Genomic DNA, 20,697 nt, shown 5'->3' with positions numbered 1-20,697 from the left:
AGCTTTCCTTTTCTATGTCTTCACTGTTTGTATTTAGCGGTTGGTGCGAAACATGATACACAGCCCGCATCTGAAGAAGCGATGGTGTAATACATGGGTTTTCCTTGGATCCATAGAGTATATAGACAAGTATACATATGTGATTTACAACTCATAGCCATTATCTCGTGATGATATCTGTTTGCGCAACGTGTGGTGAGAGATGCGCGTACAAACCAAGTTTTAGTAGACACCAATATGTAGACCATGGGACAGCTCTCTGGGCCAGGGTAGCCCCAGACTAAGGAATGTCGTTCGCATGTGAGAAGATTGGGGTACATGGCCAAACTGCCGAGGTCCGTCAAGAGCGGCTCCTGTGCGCAACCTCCAGGGATCGTCATCAATGCTAGCTTCCCCAGACTCCGCGTGTGCCGTCTAATGACAATAACAACAGCCCCTCAAACTATGAGCCCGAACACATTCGAAGACGCCCACCATGTCGTCTGGCGCATCGCAGCCCACGCCGGGCCCCGCTAAATTGCAACCAATCGACCCGATTCTGCGCAATGCGCTCCGCTACACCATCTCGGCAAAGGAGTACCAGCTGCTGCACCAATACCTCCTTTCGCGCGCCCCAGTCGTCAAGAAGCGCACAATAACCCCAAAGCGATACGATGCCATTGTCAAAGGCCCGGATGACTACAATGTAGCCGCCTTCCGCGCGGCACTGCGATTAGGCATCGTGACCTTCTCGGGGCTGAAGGCATGGGAAGTCGTTAAGACCAGGCTTCTGTCGCGGGGGACAGCGAATAGGTGGGCATACGTCTGGTCGCGTTTAATCGATGCACATTAACAATCCCCTAGGAACCAGCCCAGAACCTCCGTTTTCAAGTCACCCAACGTCCGCCTCAGCAGCTCCCTCGCCCTCATACTCCTTTTCCACCGCCTCCTTCGGCGCATCTTCGTGCGCATCCGCGAGAGCCTACTCAGCCATGAAGGCAAGTCGTTCCGGCGGCGGAACCCACGCGTATCACGTTCCTTGACATCCAAGTTGGCACCGGCCATTGGATCCAGCTTAGCAGGCTTCTTCCTCGCCATGTACCCAGGAGATCAGCTGCGCGTCACAATCGCCATCTACATCATGACAAGGGCTCTGGAATTTGGCTACAACTACCTGGAGGAGCTGGGGTACATGAAGAACAGGCCCAGTTGGTTCGGTTCCTGGATGATCATGCCAGTCGCTTGCGGACAGCTACTGCACGCTTTTGTCTTCGACCGCGACTGCTTCCCCTCTGGATTCGGAGACCATATCTTGAAGAACTCGCCAGAGTATATACAGAAGCGCCCTGAAGACTATCCCAGTACAGCGCCCTGGCCAGGCACATTTGACATAGTGAACAACCTAGCAGAGATCTCGCGACAGCGCTGGCCACCCTTCGTATCGCCCATCCTCTTCCCCAACGCTGAAACGCTGCCAAAGCGACTGACGTCCATCTCTCCGATAACGTCTCCCGCGCATCCAGCCATCAAGTCCTTGTCATGCGCCTTACTCCACCCGCAAGACCCGTCCTGTCTACGCACCTACGTCCAATACTGGATCCAAGCCTTCCCCAAAATCGCCCGCTTCTTCACGCTCTTCTTCACGGCCATGAGCATCACGAAATACAAAGCCTTCCTCTCCGCTCCCATTGCCTCATTGAACAGTCTAGCCAAGCGCATACTGCGCATGTCGCTCTTCCTCTCTGGTGCCATAGGAACGAGCTGGGGATCCATCTGTCTCTTCCAGAACATACTTCCTCGAGCCTTCTTGTCAACACAACGCTGGTTCCTGGGTGGTTTCATAGGCGGACTCTGGGCCTTCTTGGAGAGGAAAGGTGGAAGAAGTAACTTCCTTTATACAGCGAGGATGTCGATTGATTCCATGTGGAAGGTGGGTGTTAAGAGGGGGTGGTGGAAGGGTTTCAAGAATGGGGATGTGCTGCTCTTTGTTGTTAGTTTGGCGACGGTTAATGCTCTGTACGAGGTCTCGCCCAGGTCGGTCAATAGTGGCGTTGCGAGGAAGGGCTTGGGTGTGCTGAGGGGCGAGGGCTGGGTTGACAGAGCGGTGGTGCCGAGAGAAGATGAAGGCAAAGAAGAGTAATGATATCCAGCTGTTTACGCATGCAGCTTTTGCTCACTGAGCATGATGACAATGCGTTTTGAATTTACTAGTACATTTGCAGTATTTCAGTTTAGTATGAAAATATTTATTCTTGACTACATTGCTCTCGAAAGGATTGAACAGTTTTGAGGGGGTATAACAAGGCTTAAGTCAAACAAGCACGCTCAGTCTCCTACCATTACCATCTTCCCCTCTCCATAGCACCAGTGTATGCGACTCGTGTGATCACTCCATCTTCATACCCTCAGCGCACTCAGCCAACTCTCCCCTCTCACCACCATAGCTCTTTGGTACACCCTTTCCAAGCTCAGCCGCAAGCTGATTACCGTAGCTCAGAACAACAAACTTCTTGCTCGTCTCCTTGGCCACAACCAACTTCATCGCATTGAACAGCCAGCCCATGACCACAGGTACATTTACAAAGAACTTCCTGCTCAGCGTCTCAGGGTAGTGGCGTCCTAGTATCTCGATAGTCTTGTTGGTCGCGGTCTTGACGAGGGGGTCGCGGCGGAGGAAGGAGACTTGGAGGTAGTCGTGGATTTGGAACCCTTGGTATGGATCGGGGCCTTCGCCGAAGTTGGGGATGGGCGTTGTGGCGGCGGGCAGGTTGAGCGCTTGGACGGACTTCTCCATGAGGCCTACGCGCCAGCGGAGGAAGCTGTGGGGTTCTGTTAGCATGGTCTTGTTTATTGTATGAGGCTGGGAATGGGGGAAGCATACCCATCCAGATCGCCAAAGGTAGCCTTGTTGTCCTTGACAGCTCCGTAGATGTTGAAGGTAACGATATCCTTCTTGTTGGGGCTCTCGGGTACACCCTCAACCTCGAGCACGTAGCCTAATCCATCGAACTTGTTCTTCGCGAATGTCTCTCCTGCTGCCTTGATTGGATCAAACTCCTTCCTCCACTTCAGCGTGTCAAGCAGCTGTGACTTGGCTTTGTCCAAATCATTCTGGTTGGCCCGGAGGAACTTTTGTAGGATGAGCTTGGTATGGAAAGGCTTCGACTTGCTCAGCTCGATGCCGTAGACTTCGTTATGTTGGGCCTCAGCGGTGAGAGCCTCGAAAGCGTCGTAGAACTTCGTGAGCGGGTGGTCGGGTGCGGTCTCGGGCCAGATGGGGCCCTGGGTGGGTGTTACGGTACTGGGCTCGGGTTTGGCGGAGCTGGATGCGGGTTCGGGAACGGCTGCAGGAGCTGGGGCAGTAGCTTCAGGTGTGACTTCTGTCGGCTTTGCTTCCTCTTTCTTCTCGTCGACCGAAAGATCTGCTACTGCTGCGGCTGCGCTGTCGACGGCATCTCCATCGTCCTTCTTGTCGGCAGAGTCGGCTACAGGATTAGGCTCGGGCTGCTTCTCCGGGCCTGCTCCACTGAAGAGACCGGCGCCTTCCGTGGGTGCTGTGCTTACGTCTTCGGGCTTCGCTGCCATCTTGATGTGCGTTACGAGTGCGTGTTAGCTGAGCTGTCAACGTTGGGTTGGGGAATTGTTTCAAGTGTCCGGAGATCATTCGAGATCGTTCCCCAAACTCCGGATCCGCTGCGCGTCCCCAGTCCTGGTATCAGCTTGGACAAGGAAGAGACCTCTGCATTCCTTTTGCACTCTACATGAGGATACAGTAACCAGATGAATTTATGCAGCATTGCCGCAGGTGTCCACGTTGTCTGCTATCATGTCTCATTCTACAATCTCAGTGCATGTATGGCATACGGAAGTCTCACGTCTTTAGTGTAGCATGTGCATGCGCAGATACAAGGTTCGCAGTGGTGAAGCAGTCATATTTAACAAGAATGAATGAATATATATAGCCATCTACGTGTCGACGAACGTCTATCGACCAACAAGCTGGTTTCCAGTCATGTCAAGATGCCTCGACTTCATCCATCGTGCGTTGACGCCACTTGTTCGGTCGAAAGAGGAGTGCAGTTGCCAGAGATGGTGTCGACATTGAGTAATCTGCGATTGACAGTTAGCATAGAACGAAGACTATGGTTCTGAACAAAGATGCAGGTGAGAGAGCAATCAGCCGAAAGATGAAAAGTCTCGAATGTTTTTTCAATCAGTGAGGCGAACCCCGTCTGAGTTAGCATGAATTGGTGTTCATCATTGCAAAGGGAGAGAAGAGAGGGTGGGTTATGTACCTTTTCAATGAAAGCTGGTAGCTGTATCAAGTAGACTTTCTATTTAGTGCATACCTAGAGCTATGTCAGTAACGATTCCAGAAGAAGACGTTTTGACGAAGGCTCGAGGGTGGAAAGATATTCAGGTAATCGAACTAGTTTATTCCCCACGAAGTGGTCGGTATTTGATAATACATTTGTTGCTCATCATCTAAGGATGGGTGCTTGGGGTACGGGGGTGTGGTCTAACCTTTCAAACGCTATCGCAGCCCACGAAGCCTTGCCGTCTCGACCACATCATATCGAGGTCTGCTATTGCTTGTAACCAACGGACGGAGAGGCTATGCGATGGACGGAAGGCTTCGTGGAGCTGCGGGCCGCACGTCGGCGGCAGCGCATCTAATGGCGCATCATGATCGCGAAGTCATACTGTGACTGAGAACAATGGGACCTTTATAATTTGTTAGCTGATGTCCTGAAAAAACTTCTAGTAACAGATTGGTAGATGTTGCGAAAGATCAGTATTCTCGTTTGGCTTGAGTGGTCGGATCACCATAGAATGTATGATAGGGGCGACACAAGTGTTCATCATGATAGCAACAGGAAACAAAGAAAGAGCGGGTGTGTTGACTTACCAAAAGTTGGGCGCGTTGTTGGAGTGAGAGAGAGAAGCTGCAGGCTCAAGTTTTGTACGGGAACTTTTCGCGGCGGTGTTTCGTTTCGCCGGGCGGGTCGTGGCCCGAGCTTTGATCCAAGCGGGTCAAGGTTCTCGTAGACGCGCTCGCTGGTTGTCCTTAGGCCGACACTTACGCGCTTCCACTCGATACCAGACCACCACCACTACTCTCCATTTCCACCGTCGCTCAACATGGTCGCCTCAACCACCGCATCTTTCGAGAGTTTCGTTAAGCAGACCCGCGAGAAGAAGAAGAACGAAGCCCTCGCGCAACAGTTCCTCGGAGCTGGCAGCCGAGGCCGGAAAGCGAATGCACCAGGCGCCGGCGGCCGCGCGCGAGTTGAATCTGAAAAGCCATCGCTGCTCAGTCGGATAAACGGTGGTGCTGGCGTCCAGAAGCGATCAGCGAGCGCGAAGCCAGCCGGCAACGTCGACGGGAAATGGCAACACGATCTGCACAAGCTGAACAACCCCCGCGGTGCCGCCAACAGCAGGAACAACCTCGCTCGGACGGCGTCAGCATCCCAGGTCGAGCGCAACAGCAAAGCGTACACCAAATTTGCTCCCGTCCTTGGTCGCGCTGCGGCTACACGCAGCAATGACGCTGCACCGGGCATCAGCATTCGAGGTGCCGCGACGGGCGGTCCGTGTACGGTCATTGCTAGCAACTTTGCACCTGGAACAACGGCCGCTGATATCGAGGCCGTCATGACCCCGATTGGAGGAGAGACGCTGGGCTGCAGGCTCTTATCTTCCAGCCCGACGGTCATGGTCGAGCTGCAGTTTGTGAGCAGGGAGGGCGCCGAGAATGTTATCGCGACGTTCAACAACCAGAAGGTCAGTGTTCCGGCGAGCTTCTTCCTCGCTGGACTAAAACTAACTCCATCAACAGGCTGATGGCAGACTCCTCTACGTCTACATGAAGGATGTCCCCGCGAGTACCCACGTCGCACGAGCACCGCCTGCACGCCTTACGCAGTCCATGGATGACATGGACATCGACACCGGTGCGGGCGCACGCGCGGGTAGCTTCCAAGATGGACGATACGGCTTCAACGACGCTAGTCGCAGAGAACCACCACGTGGACCCCGCCGACGATACTAGAGCTCAACGGCCGGCACACATCTTCTTCAATTTCCCCTGTACGATATACCCTTTTACAGACGATAGCAACGAGCAGACTGCATGCAGCCGGGTTTCAAGACTTACAACACTCGGAGCAGCCATGCAGTTTCCATATCCGATGGCATAAGCGGGGAGTTGGGTTATACACACAACATGCACCAACGATCTCCTCGGCAAGTGTCTTGTGGCCAGAATAAATTTCTAATTAATGATGGATATCATCCCCTTCATCGTCGTGTCCTTGACTACTACCACTTGTGATATTTACTTGCTAGCCCATCCTTCAATGGCGGCATCGACCTCCTTCCTGTACCTCTGCTGGCCCTCACACTGCTCCAAGAACACCTTGTATTTGGCGTCCAATAGCTTCTTGACCGTCTTATCAGCCAGTGGCTTCACGGTCTTACCGGGCTTGCTCAGTCTGTCCATGATATCCCAGAGCGGCTCGCTGTTTCCGTCCTTGTCGGTACTGGCCGCCTTTGCACCCAACATAGCCGCGCCGTGCACTACAGCTGCGTGTACGTATCGTGGAATCAGGACCGGCATGTCGCACGCAGTGGCCATGAGCTGCATCAGCAAACTGTTCTGGCACTGTGAACCGGACATGAAGATGGAAGAGATGACGTGGCCGGAGGCGTTCATCGCAGAAACAATCTGGTGTGTCTGAAGGGCAATGAACTCCATGGTCGCGTAGTAGTATAGTGCCAGGCCGTCGAGGCTCTTGTCGGAGCTCAGACCGATGACAGATCCCTTCATGTTGGGGTCGGCGATAGGGGAGCGGTTGCCGAAGAGGTCACCATAGAAGAAGAAGTGACGTCCAAGCCAGGCAATGTGTGGGGCTTTCTCCGCGTCTGCCATCTCGCGGAGATGTTCGTTGAGGTAGTCGTAGATGTTGGTGTTGTACGTTTCAGCGACGGACACGGCTTCGTTGAAGGCTGGGTGTGTCTCAATAACATGCTTGAGTAGTTCACCTGTCGCACTTTGTCCTCCTTCTGCCATCCAGTAGTCTGGTAAAAGGACGTCTCGGTATGGACCCCAGACACCGTCGACGAAGACGGGCTCGCGTGACATGGCAAGGTGGCAGGTCGATGTTCCAGCTACGGCTGCGAGACGCGTGAAGGCTTGCGAAACATCGTTCTTGGGCTGGTCCATGTCAAGAGTATCCCCATCGAGCTTGACTTTGGCGCCAACGGTACCGATCCAGCCAGCGTAGGCGTCGATGACTCCACTTCCGACTGCAATACCGGGTTGCAGACCCATCTCCTGTGCCGCCTTCTCGCTGAGTGTGCCGACGAGCTCGCCCGCAGTGAGGTAGCGTCCGTTCTGTGTGCTTGTTAGCCGGGACCGTCGAGAATAGTAGCGAAGGACAAACCACATTGTCAACGCCTCCCATGCGCTTGAAGTTGTCTTCGCATAGATCTTCGAGGCCGATCTCCTTGAGGAAGTCTTCCTGCCAGCCTTTGACACTACCATCGACTCCAACAGGTACAAATCCCTGCTTGCAGACCACACTGCAGTAGCTTCTGCTCTCACTGCCGGTAGCCAGATGTGTGAGAGCATCGGTCAGATCGTAGAACTTGCAACGATCGAATAGCTCCTTCGGCATGTTGTTCTTCAGCCACAATACCTTGGGGATCTCCATCTCGATGGACATCTTGCCTCCGACGTAGCGAAGCAGGTTGTGCTTGGTGGCGTTGATCTTGTTTGTTTCCTCAACAGGTCGGTGGTCGAGCCACAGAATGACGTTGCGGTCGTTGCCGTCCTTGTTGTCAAAGTTTGGTCCAGTGACGGCGACAGGCTCATCTGTGTCGTCTCTGAATACTGCAAGCGAGCAGGTCGCATCGAAACCGATACCACGGATAGTGCTTGAGTCGATGTTGTGCTGATCCATGGCTCGGCGGACTGAGGAGCAGATGCATCGCCAGATGTCTGTTGTGGATTGTTCCTAGGTTCGCTTTAGCTTTGGCTCTCGCAATGTACCTGTTGCGGGTCAAGTACATAGTAGCCAGTCTGTGGTTGCCATAGGCCAATGTTCTCTGAGGCCAGTCCAACAATGTCTCCCTGATCGTTCATGATACAGGCTCTAGCACTACCGGTACCAACATCGATACCGATGTAGTGGTCGACTTGAGGGTGGAGCTCATTGCGGGGATCTGTTGACAGTTGACGCGACTGCTTGCGCTGGGTCTGGCGGAAAGGAATCGACATTGCTGCGTATGAGTATGGGAAGGTGAGAGAAGTGTGGTATTTTGAATTGAAGAAAAGCTAATTGAAAGCCCGAGGACGCGAGAAATAATGTTGAGTTACAATACAGCTGTCAATGCGGGATGAGCTCATAAGAGCTCTGGGGAGCTCTAGTATGGTGGGGGTGGGGCAGCAACCCCAGCCTTTGTGCAATCGGGCTACCAGTCGTCAGGGTCGTCTCGAGCCTGAGCGTCGATCTGCTCACAGATCAGACTGAGAATTGTGGGCATCGTGAGCGCCGGATCCACCTTTTCAGGCATACCGAATGCTGTTGGGCCAGTGTTGGATGGTCAGAACGCCACGCAAAGCAAGTTGAGGTCTTGGATCACGGCTGATCATGGCTATCGGTGCGATTTCGGATCAAGCGGAGTTGCAGGATTATTTTACCGTATGTAAGTCTCAGGAGATATGGTTTGAGAATGAGGGGTTGTGGAAGCACGGCTCGCTTGAGTGAATGTCCATCGGTGATACAATTCGCCGTTGCTCTCGGGTGGCTAGCCCCAGCTCCCGTTACCAACACCATTGCATTGGTACAGATAGCAACGGACCGTACCATCGCGCCAAGATGCTACTGTCAAGACTTCTACTGCTGCCATTTGCGGTCGCATCGTCGGTCACGCTTTACGTCTCCTCCGTTCCAGCCTCAGGGGACAGCGCCGTCATCCCCTCGCCGATTCCGCTTGCGCAGATCGAATACGACGCAGACCAACCCGTTGGCACTTTAGCCTCCTTCACACCACCCACAGGCTCCTACGCCTCTGATCACCTTCTTCGCGTTGGCCTCACCGACCCTAAATCTGGCTCATGGCGAGGCATTGTCACGTCAGCGGCCAGTTTCTCCGACCAATACCACAAGAAGTTCATCATTCACGTTGATGAGAAGGGGGAGCCTTTCCATATTGGATTCGGAACAAGCGCAAAAGGCAGCGAAGATGAAGTGGAGGTGGAGATAAGGAAGAGGAATGTTGGGCCAAAGCCGGTCTTGAACAAGCCCATCGTGCTCAATGCGGAGGGGAAACTCGACGGAAAAGAGCCGGAGAAGACCTTCTTGCAAAAGTACGTAGGGGGACAAGGTTCATTATTAGAGGTTTTGCTGATTATTATACAGATACTGGTGGGCCATTGCTCTCTTCATGGTAGTGCAGTTGGTTGCAGGTGGTGGAGGAGAGAAATAAGATACAGGTGGATAAAAGCCTCCCCGATCCCGTTTCAATACCAAACTCAGTACCGACCATCTATTGCCGTTTCTGCTTCCTTTCGAAATCACGATGCAGGTATTGTACTCTCAGCCATCCCAAATCAGTTACGTGTCTCAGTGAACAACAAGTTTTTATTGAGGTAAAAAGTCATAAGGTATTATACATTCGGTTTCACTCCTTCATCCTAGCGTCTATGGTTGGGTATAAGTATGCATTATCGTAAGTGCTTCAAGCAAGAGCTGTGCTGGCAGAGCTGGGTCGAGCCTGTCCGGGCGTGGGAAACACAGTCTTGGGGACCGCGACAGCTGCAGCGGCGGCGGATGCGCTCAAAGAAGACAGTGTCGGGATGGATCCGGTCGAGGTCGCATTAGCCGGAGCACGAATAGCAGGTGATGGGGTCGACTTGGGCTGATGAACGTCCATGGGCAGGATCTCTGTCTTCAGCTCCCTCGTCTTCTTCTGTTTGGGCTCGGGGGCCTTTTCGTTCTCTTGGACGTAGAATTTCCGGAGCAACATGATGGCTTCCTCTCGGAAGATGCCGCCGGTGACTGGATAGGGCTTGTCGACGCTAGCACTGTTGAAGTCAGTACTTGCAATGCATGTATTTGTGAGGAAAGAAGGATACGTACTCAGAGTGAATGTTCAGAACACCTCCGGTGCCACCAAAACGCTCGTTCCAGCATCCGAAGTAGACGGCTCGGATGCCGTACTGGCGCAGCATGGACGCGCACATGACGCATGGCTCAACGGTGACATAGAGGTCTGTCTCGTTGAGGATGCTGATGGGGTGCTTTGACAAGATGCCAGCGATGGCGACGAACTCGGCGTGGCGGGTACCGTTCAGGGTCCGATTTGTCTCGTTCATGCCTCGTCCAATGACCTCGCCGTCCTTGACGAAGACACAGCCGACGGGGGTCTCATCGCTCTTGAGTGCAAGTTCAGCCTGCAGTGATGATGAGTCAGCAGAGGGATCAAACATGGAGTAAACTCAGCAGATAGCTGAATATGTACAAAGCGAAGGACGTGGCTCACCATGGCAATAGCCTCGCGCATGAAGCCTTCATGATACGCTCTCTCCTTCGGATCCATGGCGTCTGGTACGTGAATCGCTTCGTCGTCTTGGCACGGTTCTGTATTCACCTGCGCAGGGTCCGCAGTTGTCAAAGTGGCTGTTTGCTGGGCATGTAGGTAGTAAAGCGCCAGCCCGAGCGCGGCAGACGCAAGCACGAGAGGCGTCCATGATTCCTTCGCTTTCCAAGTTCCAGTCATCCCAAGGTGAGGCAGTCGCGGCCATACACAATGTTCTGAAACTGAAGGTGCAGGTCCGAGTTCTCAGGCGCAGAGTGCCGGCCCAAGACGGTTTCGGCAAGCACTAGCGCGTAGTTTACGTAGACGTGGAAGCCGCGATCCGACCGAGGGCTGAGCTACCAAGAAGCACGCAACGCAGCCATTGCCATCGCAACGCCAGGCACCGACCAACATTCACTCGACCCAATCCGATTCACTGCACAGCCACAATCACATTACGCAGCGCAACGTACACCAACGCGGCGCACGGCATTCCAACAAAGGATATCAAACCTCGCCTGATACTTTGTGCCAGAGCTTCATTCAGCCCGCGCCAGCAACAAAGCTACCGGAACCGCAATCTACACATCGCCAAATCACCACTTTGCGCATCACCTCGAAAAGCTAGAAGCATACCGCAGTCAATCACACCGCGAAAATGACGCTCGCAGAAGAGTTCAAGTCGAGGAATTTCAGTAAGACACCCGCTGCTGGACCTGTAACTTGTTGCTGACATGGCATCTTTGCAGGTATCTACGGACAATGGTCAGTCACGCCAGCTGCTACGCACACGTCCACGGCTTGCAGCATGTCATACTAACTCTTCGGCAGGACCGGAGTACTGTGTATAGTCCTCTGCTTTGCGCTGGGCATCGCCAACATCTTCAACGCCAACTGGGTCATCGCGTTTAGTATCGTGTGCTTGTACGTTCTCCGCGCCCACACCTTCGCTGGGAATACGGCTAATCAGTTCGCAGAGTATGCTCCTTCATCATCATCTTCATCGAAATACCGCTGCTCCTCCGCATCTGCCCGACTTCACCCAAGTTCGACACCTTTATTCGCAAATTCAGCTCCAACTACATGCGCGCGGCCATCTACGCGGCGATGAGCGCCATACAATGGGCTAGCATCGCTGCCCGGGCTACAAGTCTGATCGTCGCGGCCGTCTTCCTTCTGCTCGCAGCCGTCTTCTATGCGCTTGCTGGTTTCAAGGGTCAGCAATTCCAGGGCAGCAAGACGCTTGGTGGACAGGGAGTTGCCCAGATGATTATATAGGGCGGAAGTAGAACTAGGCAGCAAGCAACAGCCATGTGCGACGATTCCGAACGAACGACACGCGTATAGAAAGAAGGGCCGACGGACGAGCCGATTGATATCACAAGGACGGAGATGATGAGCTTAGCCGATTGGAAAGCGATTACAGGAGATGATTTGACTTCTTTGTAGCATTATTCTGCAGCTGGGCGTTCTGGGGCCATGTTTTGTACGAGAGCCTCTTGGATATGGAAGTGCTCGGCCAAACTGCTAGGCGGTTAAATGCGACATGCTTTCTCCGTACTCATCGCGTTCCCGTGACAATTGTGCATTTGTCGTGTACGATGTCATGTTGCTGTGTGGGGGCACCTACGTAATTATACACAGATATTGATCGATGGAGACGAGCGCAGGGCCCACATGAGTCCCTATGACGATGTTCTAGAAGCTTTGGGTGTCATTTTCTTAAGCGTACATTTCAGAGAGTGCAGCAGTCGTCTGCTCAGCAACCATTCGAGTTTGACTCTATCGTTGCTGGGAAGGCCGTGACAAGCACAGGCAGTGTCAGACCACGACAGCGGAAACGCCAAACTTGGCCTGGCACCTGCTCGCTTTTAGGATGACGATAACTGGCTGCCAGAATCTCGCCAGGAACCACACTTGTTCGGCGCGGGGAACGCTAACGTGCCGGAGCTTGCGAGGCGTTGAAGATCCTGCCACCCTGCCACACCCAGCGCAGCTGATGGATGCAAGTCAAACAATGCACATGTAATGTGCTGAGCTTTGCAATGTGACTTGTGCGAGTCTTGATCAATGTTGGACGTCCCTGGCTGCGAACACGTTGATGCGGTCGCATAGTCCCCAATCTAGGATAGCGTCAGCCAGCATGTGGGACATGGATTCAATGCATCTGTCAACAGCGCAGTTGACGTGGACGTGTCGAACATCTCCACTACAACAATTGCATGTGTGGCAACAACGACTGGACCATGGAAGAACGCAGTCAAACAACGTGTGGTAGGTACCTATGCAGGGTGTGGGGGTGACGATGATGGCCGCGTGCAGGCCCATACGCCATAATGCGGGTCGCAGGCCCTGGAGCTCTCCGACTCTGCTACATAAGTGCGCCATCCCAGCTTCCAGGACCGATTCATTTGCGCCATTTTGGCTGTATCCCACCAAGCTATCTGCCCCTCTTGCCAGCCTCACTTCCAGTCTCCACTTGAATTGCGGATTCCGAGGTCAGTACAGCACATGCGCTTTGTGCAGCATCATTGGGCTCTCAAGTCGCAGCCGCGCTTATTGGCCTGACGTGCAGGAAACTGCCCGAGCCAGACCTGAGCACTTTTCTCAGCTCGCTCACGCTGCACATCGCCATCATTCAATGGCTGGGATCTGTCACTGACATTGAACGACTTGTAGTTTCAACCGCACCTACACCCCACATCCCCGCCGAGCAACCGACACAGAAGCAATGAGTGCTCCACCAACGATACCTCCACGCCCAGCGCGGGCCCAGAACAGCTCTTCTCCTGCGCAGGGTACCCATATGGATGTTCCCAAGATCCCCCCACGCCCGAAGCGCGGTGTCGAACGCTCCGTCTCTCCCGCTGGAGACAGATACGCCCGCTCCCCGCTCAACGACCCGACCTACGTACACGGTGGACCGCCTAGAGAGGGCGGTCGCCTCAGCACCGATCTGCCCTCCCGCCCACCGAGCGTGTCCATGCCCTCTCTCGGAGAAGAAGGCAATGAATACGCCAGCTTCGAAGACCTGTCAAAGACCCTCACACCGGAGAACCAGGGCGGCTCTCCACAACATATGAAGAACGTGGCAGGAGACTTGCCTCTGCATGCTCCTACAGCCTCGGTCCCAAGCTCAACCGCCAAAAGTAGGATCCAGGCGGTGACGCGGACCGATTCACAGACAGCGCTCGCTGCTGGCGTCGGCTCGCAGCTGTCCGTCGACGATAGGGTCTCTCAGGCCAAGACTGGACGTTCAGGATCTTCCGCTGGATCGCGCCCCAGCTCGCTCTACAACGACAAGGACGAGCATGGCATTCCTGAAATTGGTGTTCAGGTACCCATGTTCCGAAATGCTGGAGACGTTCAAGCTCCCAGCCCTTCGCCCTACGCGCAACAGCCCGGAGCGCAAGGAATAGGTTTCCACCAGAAGGCCGGTAGTCGCCATCACGGGCGCACCAAGAGCGGCCGTGAAATCTTCCACGGGCCTCCTGGCAGCTACGGCATGCACGGCCACGGCAAGATCTCAACAGACGACTTTGAGCAGAAGTGGTACGAAAAGCACCCGGACGATCTGAAGCGCGAGAAGGCCGGCGAGTACGGTCCTCACATCCAGGAGAACAGGAAGGATTACCACTGGCGTGCCGATAACCTCGACAAGCTGGTACACACTAGGGCTCAGGATGTTGGGATGGGTAAGTCAATTGCGGCTTCGTTATTCATCAGCTGTTGCTGATCATATTCTACAGGTACGAGTCGGGATGCAGTCAGTACACCCGACGAACAGATTGGCTACAGGGCCACAGAGGAATATGCTTCGCGCATGGCCTCTCCTCGACCACAATCATCGGGTCGCCCTGCTTCAATCAAGGGCGGCTACGTCGACTCACCCCTCCGTAACGAAGCGGGCCAAGAGGTCAATGACAAAGGCGAGGTCATCCACATCGACCCTCCTGCGCATCGCTCCAGCAAGGTTCACGGCGGAGGCTACGATCCACCAACCGAAGACCTTGGCCCCGAGGGCGGAAACACAGCTGAGAAAGGTGGATGGGTTACTGAGCGCGGATATGGCACGCCCATTCTAGCTTCCGATGAGCTGAAGAAACACCCAGACGCCGAATGGAGACAGCCTGCTGTATCGCCTGAAATGGAGCGCCATGGCAACGAATACACGCTCAATGAAGATGGCAACCCGCAATATGTCACAAAGCCGCGCACGCACAGCAGGAGCTCGAGTCGGAACAACAGCACGCAGCAGCAACGTGTCATTCCCAGCCCAGCACAATACGATCGTGGCAGTACTCCACTAGAATCGCACAAGGAGTATGAGCCCCTGTTTCCGGAGGATGAGGAGGACACCAAGAAGCCCAAATCTCAGGTCGACAAGCTCAAGCGTCCCAGTGTCGCCCGACACCACTTTCCCAGTCAAGATGTCTGGGAGGATACCCCTGGCAGCTTACAGCTCGAAACTACTGTTGATACTCCTCAAGAGCCAGAAGAGCCAAAGACTGCTGGTGGTAACGATAGCGTGAGTCCTGCGAAGGTCTTTGAAGACCCGAACACCGAGGAGCAGCGTAAGACTCAGATCAACAAGGAAGATCAGAAGTCTTTTCTCCCCGACCACACTAGACAGTTCGCCGCAGACAACAAGATCCTCGGAAAAGTACGTGACGAGACCATGGGCCGCCCTGGAATGCAGCAACGCTTCCCAAGTCAAGATATCTGGGAGGATGCACCATCCCACGGATTATACGAGACTACTGTTAGCACACCTCAGATGGAGGATACGAATGAGTATGCCGACGACTCCCCAATTGACCAAAAGCCCCCGGTGCCGGCTCGCCCCAGTATTCCGGCACGACCAGCCAAGAGGGAACCATCTGCCGATGACAAGAAAGCACCCATTATCCCAGACCGACCGAAGCCACAGATACCTGCACGCCCAAGCAAGCCATCTACTGGCTCAGCGGAGAAGGTTCCAACTGTCGACTCGCAGACTGGCGAGAACGACTCCCCCCAGACGAAGGCGAAACCGCCCGTTCCCGCCCGACCTGCTGGCTCGAAGATTGCGGCTCTCCAGGCTGGTTTCCTGAAAGACCTCAACAGCAAACTTGGAGTTGGCCCTCATCCACCGCCTAAGGTGCGTGAACCCGAGGAAGAAGAAGAGGCGCAAAGAGAAACAGCACCACTTCCAGATGCTCGCAAGGGTAGGGCCAAGGGTCCGCAACGAAGGAAGCCTGCTGCATCTCCGTCACCCGCTGCTGCCGCTACTGTTACTGCTGAAGTTGCTGTACCAAGGCAGTCGTTGAGTTTCGGCCCTGTGACACACGTCTGGAGTTTTGGACAGGATGGTAATCTTGAGGTGCCTGCTGCAAAGATGGCAGCTCAGATTCAGCAGTCACTCAGTGCTTCGACCAAGACGGCCGAACCTACTCTCACTGAGGGTGAAGCGGGTCGGAATGTTGCAGCAGAACCAAAAGAGCCCGAGCTTGCACAGATTACGTCAAAGGAGGAGAGTGAGTCTACTTCAGCGACCGAAGCGGTCAAGGAGAAAGCTCCATCAACTCTTGAGCAAGCCACTTCTCAAGTGTCGGAAGCGTTCGGATCAGTTGCTTCCAAGGTATCATCTGCCCTCTCGCCAGAAGAACCCTTAGTCTCCAAAACTGCACCCGGTTCTACCGATGCGCCCGGTGCATTCCCTGGTTCTGGTCCGGACCTAGACAACGAGGCTGATGTGAAGGGTGCACCTTTGGAGCAAAAGCAATCTCAGGACAAGCCCGTCAGTGTTTCCGCTGAGGAGAAGAAGGTTGATGAAACTACCTCGCTGAAGGAGGGTGAGAGTTCCTTGTAGACTCTTGCTTGTCAAGCAGTACTTCAAAAAGATCGAGTTGAGTGGTAGGATAGGCTGTATTGCTACACATCTTCAGTACTAGTGTGCACGTAGATATTTTCCAATCCATCGTTAGAATACGCATCTAAGATATAGTTGGGGGTCGTGACTGTATGCCTTTATGTGCAAGATGAAGCGACGTTGTTGTGTGCTAATGATCTGTTGTACAGATTCTTTTTGGCATGAGCACCCTTACTGAAGCCCATCTGATGTTGTCGGAGCGATAGGCAAACTATCGATGTATTGTGTCGGTTGTCTGTGTTGTCGCTCCGAGGCTTGCTGATATCGGCTATTCTGTACTGACTAATTAGCGGTCAGGGACGTCGTCCAAGCTTCAGGACAATCTATCTATGGCTCGCAAACCATCATCAAACACTCATCCACTCAAACTACCATCTCTTCCGTCCGCTCTCCAGATATGACAGAGCCTCACATAACGTCCTCCTGCAAGCCTGCGAACGACCCTGGGCGCCTGAAGAGAAAGCGGCCACACGACGACCAACATGGCACAACAGCAGCCACTGACAAGCGTACCAATACTTTGCATTTCAAAGATTTCAACCTCCCCATCAAGGATCCATCAAGACATACGAGTGGCAGGGTGCGCGATCAACAATATTTACAGCTCTGTACATCTCCCCACGACGACAGAGCACACGATGCGTTCAAGGCAAAGATCCTGGAAGAAGACATACAACGCGAAGCGGAGGTAGACAAATGGCTGGAGCAGGTCACCCCACGTCTGGAGGCCGGCGAGCAGATACCGATTGGGAGCCTTGGCAACACGAGATGGCATGTAGCCTGCCGCGAGTATTGGGAGCAATACATTGGCCCGGACCACTGTTGGATTAATCCCGAGGATGGACGAATGCTCGTATTCCAGAAAAAAGCACCGGGTGTGAAGACCACAAAGCAGCAAATGGTGGTGGACCAATTCTGGATGAAGCAAAGCGCCTCACCTGGTATAGCTACGAGTCATCCCTTTGAGAGACCAGAATATGCAAGCTTAGACCCCGTGATCGTGAGCCTAAGGTACACTGGGAGCGATCTGAAAATATGGTTCTTGGGTAATGGGTATGCGAGGATGGAATGGAATACTACATTCCTCATGGGCCAGGTGGGAAGGCTGATGAAACCGGGAAGGCTAATGATGTCCTGTATACAAGAGGACACCGATGAACATGACTCGGGAAGCGACGCTACTGAAGAATCAGACTCTGAAGAAGATGAAGAAGACAACGAAGAAGAAGACGAAGAACACACCGGCAGCGAAGAAGAATGGAGTCATGAAAGCGACGACCTGTATTGCAGAAACTACAGCAACGGCAGCGAATGCGGATGCGAAAGATGCCTTCGTACATGGGACGATATGTCTGAGAGCGATTTATACGACGATCGCCCTGAACCACCGGGGATGACTCAGGCCAGGATAGACTACGAATTTCGGAGGTTCATGAACCAACGGGAACCGGCACCATGGGATAAGTATGCGTGATTGATTAATGCATTGCTTAGATTTACTTCGACGGAGGAAGACTTGTAATTGATCTTAGTGTCTTGGGTTTAGCATCCCAGATCTACATAGCTCACCCACGTTGTTATTCCACGCACTCGAAATGGAATATAAGGGCAAGCTTGTTACCTTCTTTTCCTCTGACAAGCTGGAGCCGGAGATATCATTGTACTATTTCTTCGTGTCGTAGCCAGTTTCTTATCAGTTGCAATAAAATACTGTTCCAGAGATGATATTGCGAAGCCATGCTGCGGCTTCTATGAACATGCTTGACGCGCCATCTGAGCCACGTATTTGATCACAATCACTTCGTTTCGTGACAACAGTTGCGGAGTATGTGTTTCAACATGTCATCACATACGCATGTCTTGATGTGCGAGTGTTCTAGGCCAAGACCATTCTTTTCTGCCCAATGTACGTCGTTGTAAAATTACATACTAAAGTTAGAAGCCTATCTTCTGACCAATATCTCGAGAACACAGTTTCGAATATGTGTGCTGTCACGAAATCATTGTACACTAGCATCAAATCCTACCATCGTTATTCTATCCGGTAGGTGCACAGGTGTGGTGAGAAGGCACGCTGTACAAATGACAACGTCGGTCTTGCCCAAGACATCGTCTTCACTGCATACCGATTTCCAGATAACCTGAATCAGACTGTTCATGAGCCACTGCTAGCCTTTATAAGAGTATATATAGGCACCCTACAGTATGCGCGTGATCTATTAGCAGACTGGTTAACGCAGCATGTGTCGGAAAGAGAGGTATTCGTAAAGAAACACAGTCTTCAACTTTATGCCAGATAAACAAGATATAGTGATCAAGTTGGCAGCGTTGGTTCATAACTTCCACCATATCAAATACGTTCCCGGAACCTGCGCGTACCTGAAACATTCGATTCCGCTAGAAATGGGCTCAAAAGCAGGTTGGAAGACTATTCTCCAAGCAGGCAATGTTAATCTTTGCTCTTCAGCTCGAAATAGTCCCCTGAAAACGGTGTTTGCCGTGAAGACGAGCTGAGCTTGACCTCAACAACGCCTTATCCCGATCAAGGCGCCACAGTGGCTTCATGTCGGTAAAGCCGAAGCGTACCACACCATACTACGGACCATTCGAGAAGAATACGAAAGTATGAATAAGCTGCTAGAAGAAACTTCTGCAAGACCCTGAATCCCGCGCCGCTTTACAGCAGCAACGGGAAACCAGGCTGCGTATCCAGATTTCCCCAAGCGTATTGTGCGCGTACTACCTACTTACCTTTGCATTGCCGCGGCACATGCTACCGCAGACCGACCCACACCACGGCATGCACGCGCCTCAACACCAACGCAGAAATGTCACGATGATACGGTGTACCCCACCCGAGGCTCGGACGAGGCTAACATCCAGGTACCAGCCTCCCGAGGTGCTAGCCCCGACAATGGCGTGACACCTACACAATACGCTAAGTGCAGATTTCGGTACTCGCACACACGAAGAAAAGTTTTTCCCTCGTGGATCTTCGTAGATTTGTGTAAGAATTTCCTTGTCCACTGGTGCTGGTGTACCGGGCATACTAGGCAGAAAATTCTCCATGGGCAAACTCACAGAACACGTGCTGGTATGAGGGGAACGCGTTGACCTCGGGAGCTGGGATGTACCTGGATAGTAGTCACCATCTGCCATGGCTTTTCTTTCCGTCAAATTTTCTTCCTGTGGCCGTTGGGTTTGCCCAAACGACTCCAGGGCTCTTTTGTTCCGTGCTAGCTGCTAGAAGCTTCCTGCACAACATGTGCTGCCTCGGTGCGGGTCGGCGCGAGGTTCTCGAGCGGATCCGGACGTACGTCCGCTTCTGGATACGTTGCGTGCGCTGAGAAGGGAAGCGTTAGCCGACGGGCAACTTGGCCGTTGAAGACTCTGTTTCGAAATCTCGAAACTGTATGAGAGAGGTTTGCGTTTGCAATCTGGGACAAAGATACGAAGTACGACGGAGTGCCTGGCAAATCGCGGAAGCCGTTGCTGTCGTGACGAGACTGATCGGCATGCTGCGCACCGTATCCGGTAAGGCCGTCGATCTGTCGAGATGGAAAGATAAGATTCCGCTCCCCGGCGCGCGAGGAGAGCGCGTCCGAGGAGTCCGGCTCGACATGACTATGTCATAGACCCTGGTTCCGCCCTCACCGTTGACAGCGTCATCATATGAACCAGCTTATCGAAGCGGATGAGTCCAGAACTCGATCAGGGAGTGATGATGCAAGCAACCTCGGAAGAAAAGCAACGGTTATCGCAAACCTGCGAGAGAAGGGGAAATACGGAGGCCATGACCGCTCGTTAGATGCTGCACGTGGCTGATGATGTGGCTCAATCTATCTTATCTTATCGCCGGCTTTCTACATACGTCCGCTCCGCCCCGGATGATCAACATCGCAGCATGGTTCACTCTTATTGGTGAACTATTGACGATCATCTAAAGCCTCACTCACTCACCGTTCTGTCACCATTGTCAAACGATGACCAGCATATCGTGCTGAGTGAGATGCACACAGCATAGGGTCCAAGTTGTATGGGGTCCAGGTCGTGCGCATGACATCAGCGACACTGTTGATGATAGCTACCAAGGTAGGTTTCAGTGACAATATTGTGTTACTTGGTTGCGCAGCCACCACGCCGTAACCGCGGACGATGTTGGCGTGGATGATCAGATCGTCAGATCGTGGCTGCCTAAGGCGCGCCCCATTTCCCTGTTT

General features: G+C 53.3%; 9 protein-coding genes across 9 annotated transcripts; 6 read left to right on the top strand and 3 right to left on the bottom strand.

Annotated features, from left to right (window-relative positions):
* Positions 1 to 475: 475 nt before the first annotated feature.
* On the top strand, positions 476 to 2,119 carry J4E85_004831 (uncharacterized protein; the record flags this gene model as incomplete). The annotated part of the gene is made up of 2 exons (XM_051469083.1): positions 476 to 792; positions 844 to 2,119. 2 exons carry the CDS (start codon positions 476 to 478, stop codon positions 2,117 to 2,119), a joined length of 1,593 nt encoding a protein of 530 aa, XP_051327298.1.
* A 246-nt stretch (positions 2,120 to 2,365) lies between these two features.
* SFH5 (Non-classical phosphatidylinositol transfer protein (PITP)) lies at positions 2,366 to 3,564 on the bottom strand (the record flags this gene model as incomplete). The annotated part of the gene is made up of 2 exons (XM_051469082.1): positions 2,366 to 2,798; positions 2,861 to 3,564. 2 exons carry the CDS (start codon positions 3,562 to 3,564, stop codon positions 2,366 to 2,368), a joined length of 1,137 nt encoding a protein of 378 aa, XP_051327297.1.
* Positions 3,565 to 5,121: 1,557 nt separating this feature from the next.
* On the top strand, positions 5,122 to 6,034 carry J4E85_004829 (uncharacterized protein; the record flags this gene model as incomplete). The annotated part of the gene is made up of 2 exons (XM_051469081.1): positions 5,122 to 5,766; positions 5,822 to 6,034. The coding sequence occupies 2 exons, from the start codon at positions 5,122 to 5,124 to the stop codon at positions 6,032 to 6,034; spliced, it is 858 nt and encodes a 285-aa protein (XP_051327296.1).
* Positions 6,035 to 6,319: 285 nt separating this feature from the next.
* On the bottom strand, positions 6,320 to 8,263 carry J4E85_004828 (uncharacterized protein; the record flags this gene model as incomplete). Its single annotated transcript, XM_051469080.1, has 3 exons — positions 6,320 to 7,378; positions 7,428 to 8,000; positions 8,054 to 8,263. The coding sequence occupies 3 exons, from the start codon at positions 8,261 to 8,263 to the stop codon at positions 6,320 to 6,322; spliced, it is 1,842 nt and encodes a 613-aa protein (XP_051327295.1).
* A 601-nt stretch (positions 8,264 to 8,864) lies between these two features.
* J4E85_004827 (uncharacterized protein) lies at positions 8,865 to 9,474 on the top strand (the record flags this gene model as incomplete). The annotated part of the gene is made up of 2 exons (XM_051469079.1): positions 8,865 to 9,355; positions 9,408 to 9,474. 2 exons carry the CDS (start codon positions 8,865 to 8,867, stop codon positions 9,472 to 9,474), a joined length of 558 nt encoding a protein of 185 aa, XP_051327294.1.
* A 252-nt stretch (positions 9,475 to 9,726) lies between these two features.
* Positions 9,727 to 10,587, bottom strand: J4E85_004826 (uncharacterized protein; the record flags this gene model as incomplete). The annotated part of the gene is made up of 3 exons (XM_051469078.1): positions 9,727 to 10,072; positions 10,128 to 10,441; positions 10,531 to 10,587. 3 exons carry the CDS (start codon positions 10,585 to 10,587, stop codon positions 9,727 to 9,729), a joined length of 717 nt encoding a protein of 238 aa, XP_051327293.1.
* Positions 10,588 to 11,224: 637 nt separating this feature from the next.
* On the top strand, positions 11,225 to 11,844 carry TVP18 (Golgi apparatus membrane protein tvp18; the record flags this gene model as incomplete). Its single annotated transcript, XM_051469077.1, has 4 exons — positions 11,225 to 11,261; positions 11,316 to 11,331; positions 11,398 to 11,490; positions 11,544 to 11,844. 4 exons carry the CDS (start codon positions 11,225 to 11,227, stop codon positions 11,842 to 11,844), a joined length of 447 nt encoding a protein of 148 aa, XP_051327292.1.
* A 1,453-nt stretch (positions 11,845 to 13,297) lies between these two features.
* Positions 13,298 to 16,417, top strand: J4E85_004824 (uncharacterized protein; the record flags this gene model as incomplete). The annotated part of the gene is made up of 2 exons (XM_051469076.1): positions 13,298 to 14,261; positions 14,316 to 16,417. The coding sequence occupies 2 exons, from the start codon at positions 13,298 to 13,300 to the stop codon at positions 16,415 to 16,417; spliced, it is 3,066 nt and encodes a 1,021-aa protein (XP_051327291.1).
* Positions 16,418 to 16,874: 457 nt separating this feature from the next.
* J4E85_004823 (uncharacterized protein) lies at positions 16,875 to 17,951 on the top strand (the record flags this gene model as incomplete). The annotated part of the gene is made up of 2 exons (XM_051469075.1): positions 16,875 to 17,057; positions 17,082 to 17,951. 2 exons carry the CDS (start codon positions 16,875 to 16,877, stop codon positions 17,949 to 17,951), a joined length of 1,053 nt encoding a protein of 350 aa, XP_051327290.1.
* Between the last annotated feature and the right edge of the window lie 2,746 nt (positions 17,952 to 20,697).

This window comes from Alternaria conjuncta, assembly GCF_024043145.1.
Source record: "Alternaria conjuncta strain BMP 0040 chromosome Unknown scaffold_6, whole genome shotgun sequence".
NCBI lineage: Eukaryota > Fungi > Ascomycota > Dothideomycetes > Pleosporales > Pleosporaceae > Alternaria > Alternaria conjuncta.
Note: the sequence above shows the minus strand (reverse complement) of the source record. Positions and strands in the feature narration are given on the sequence as shown.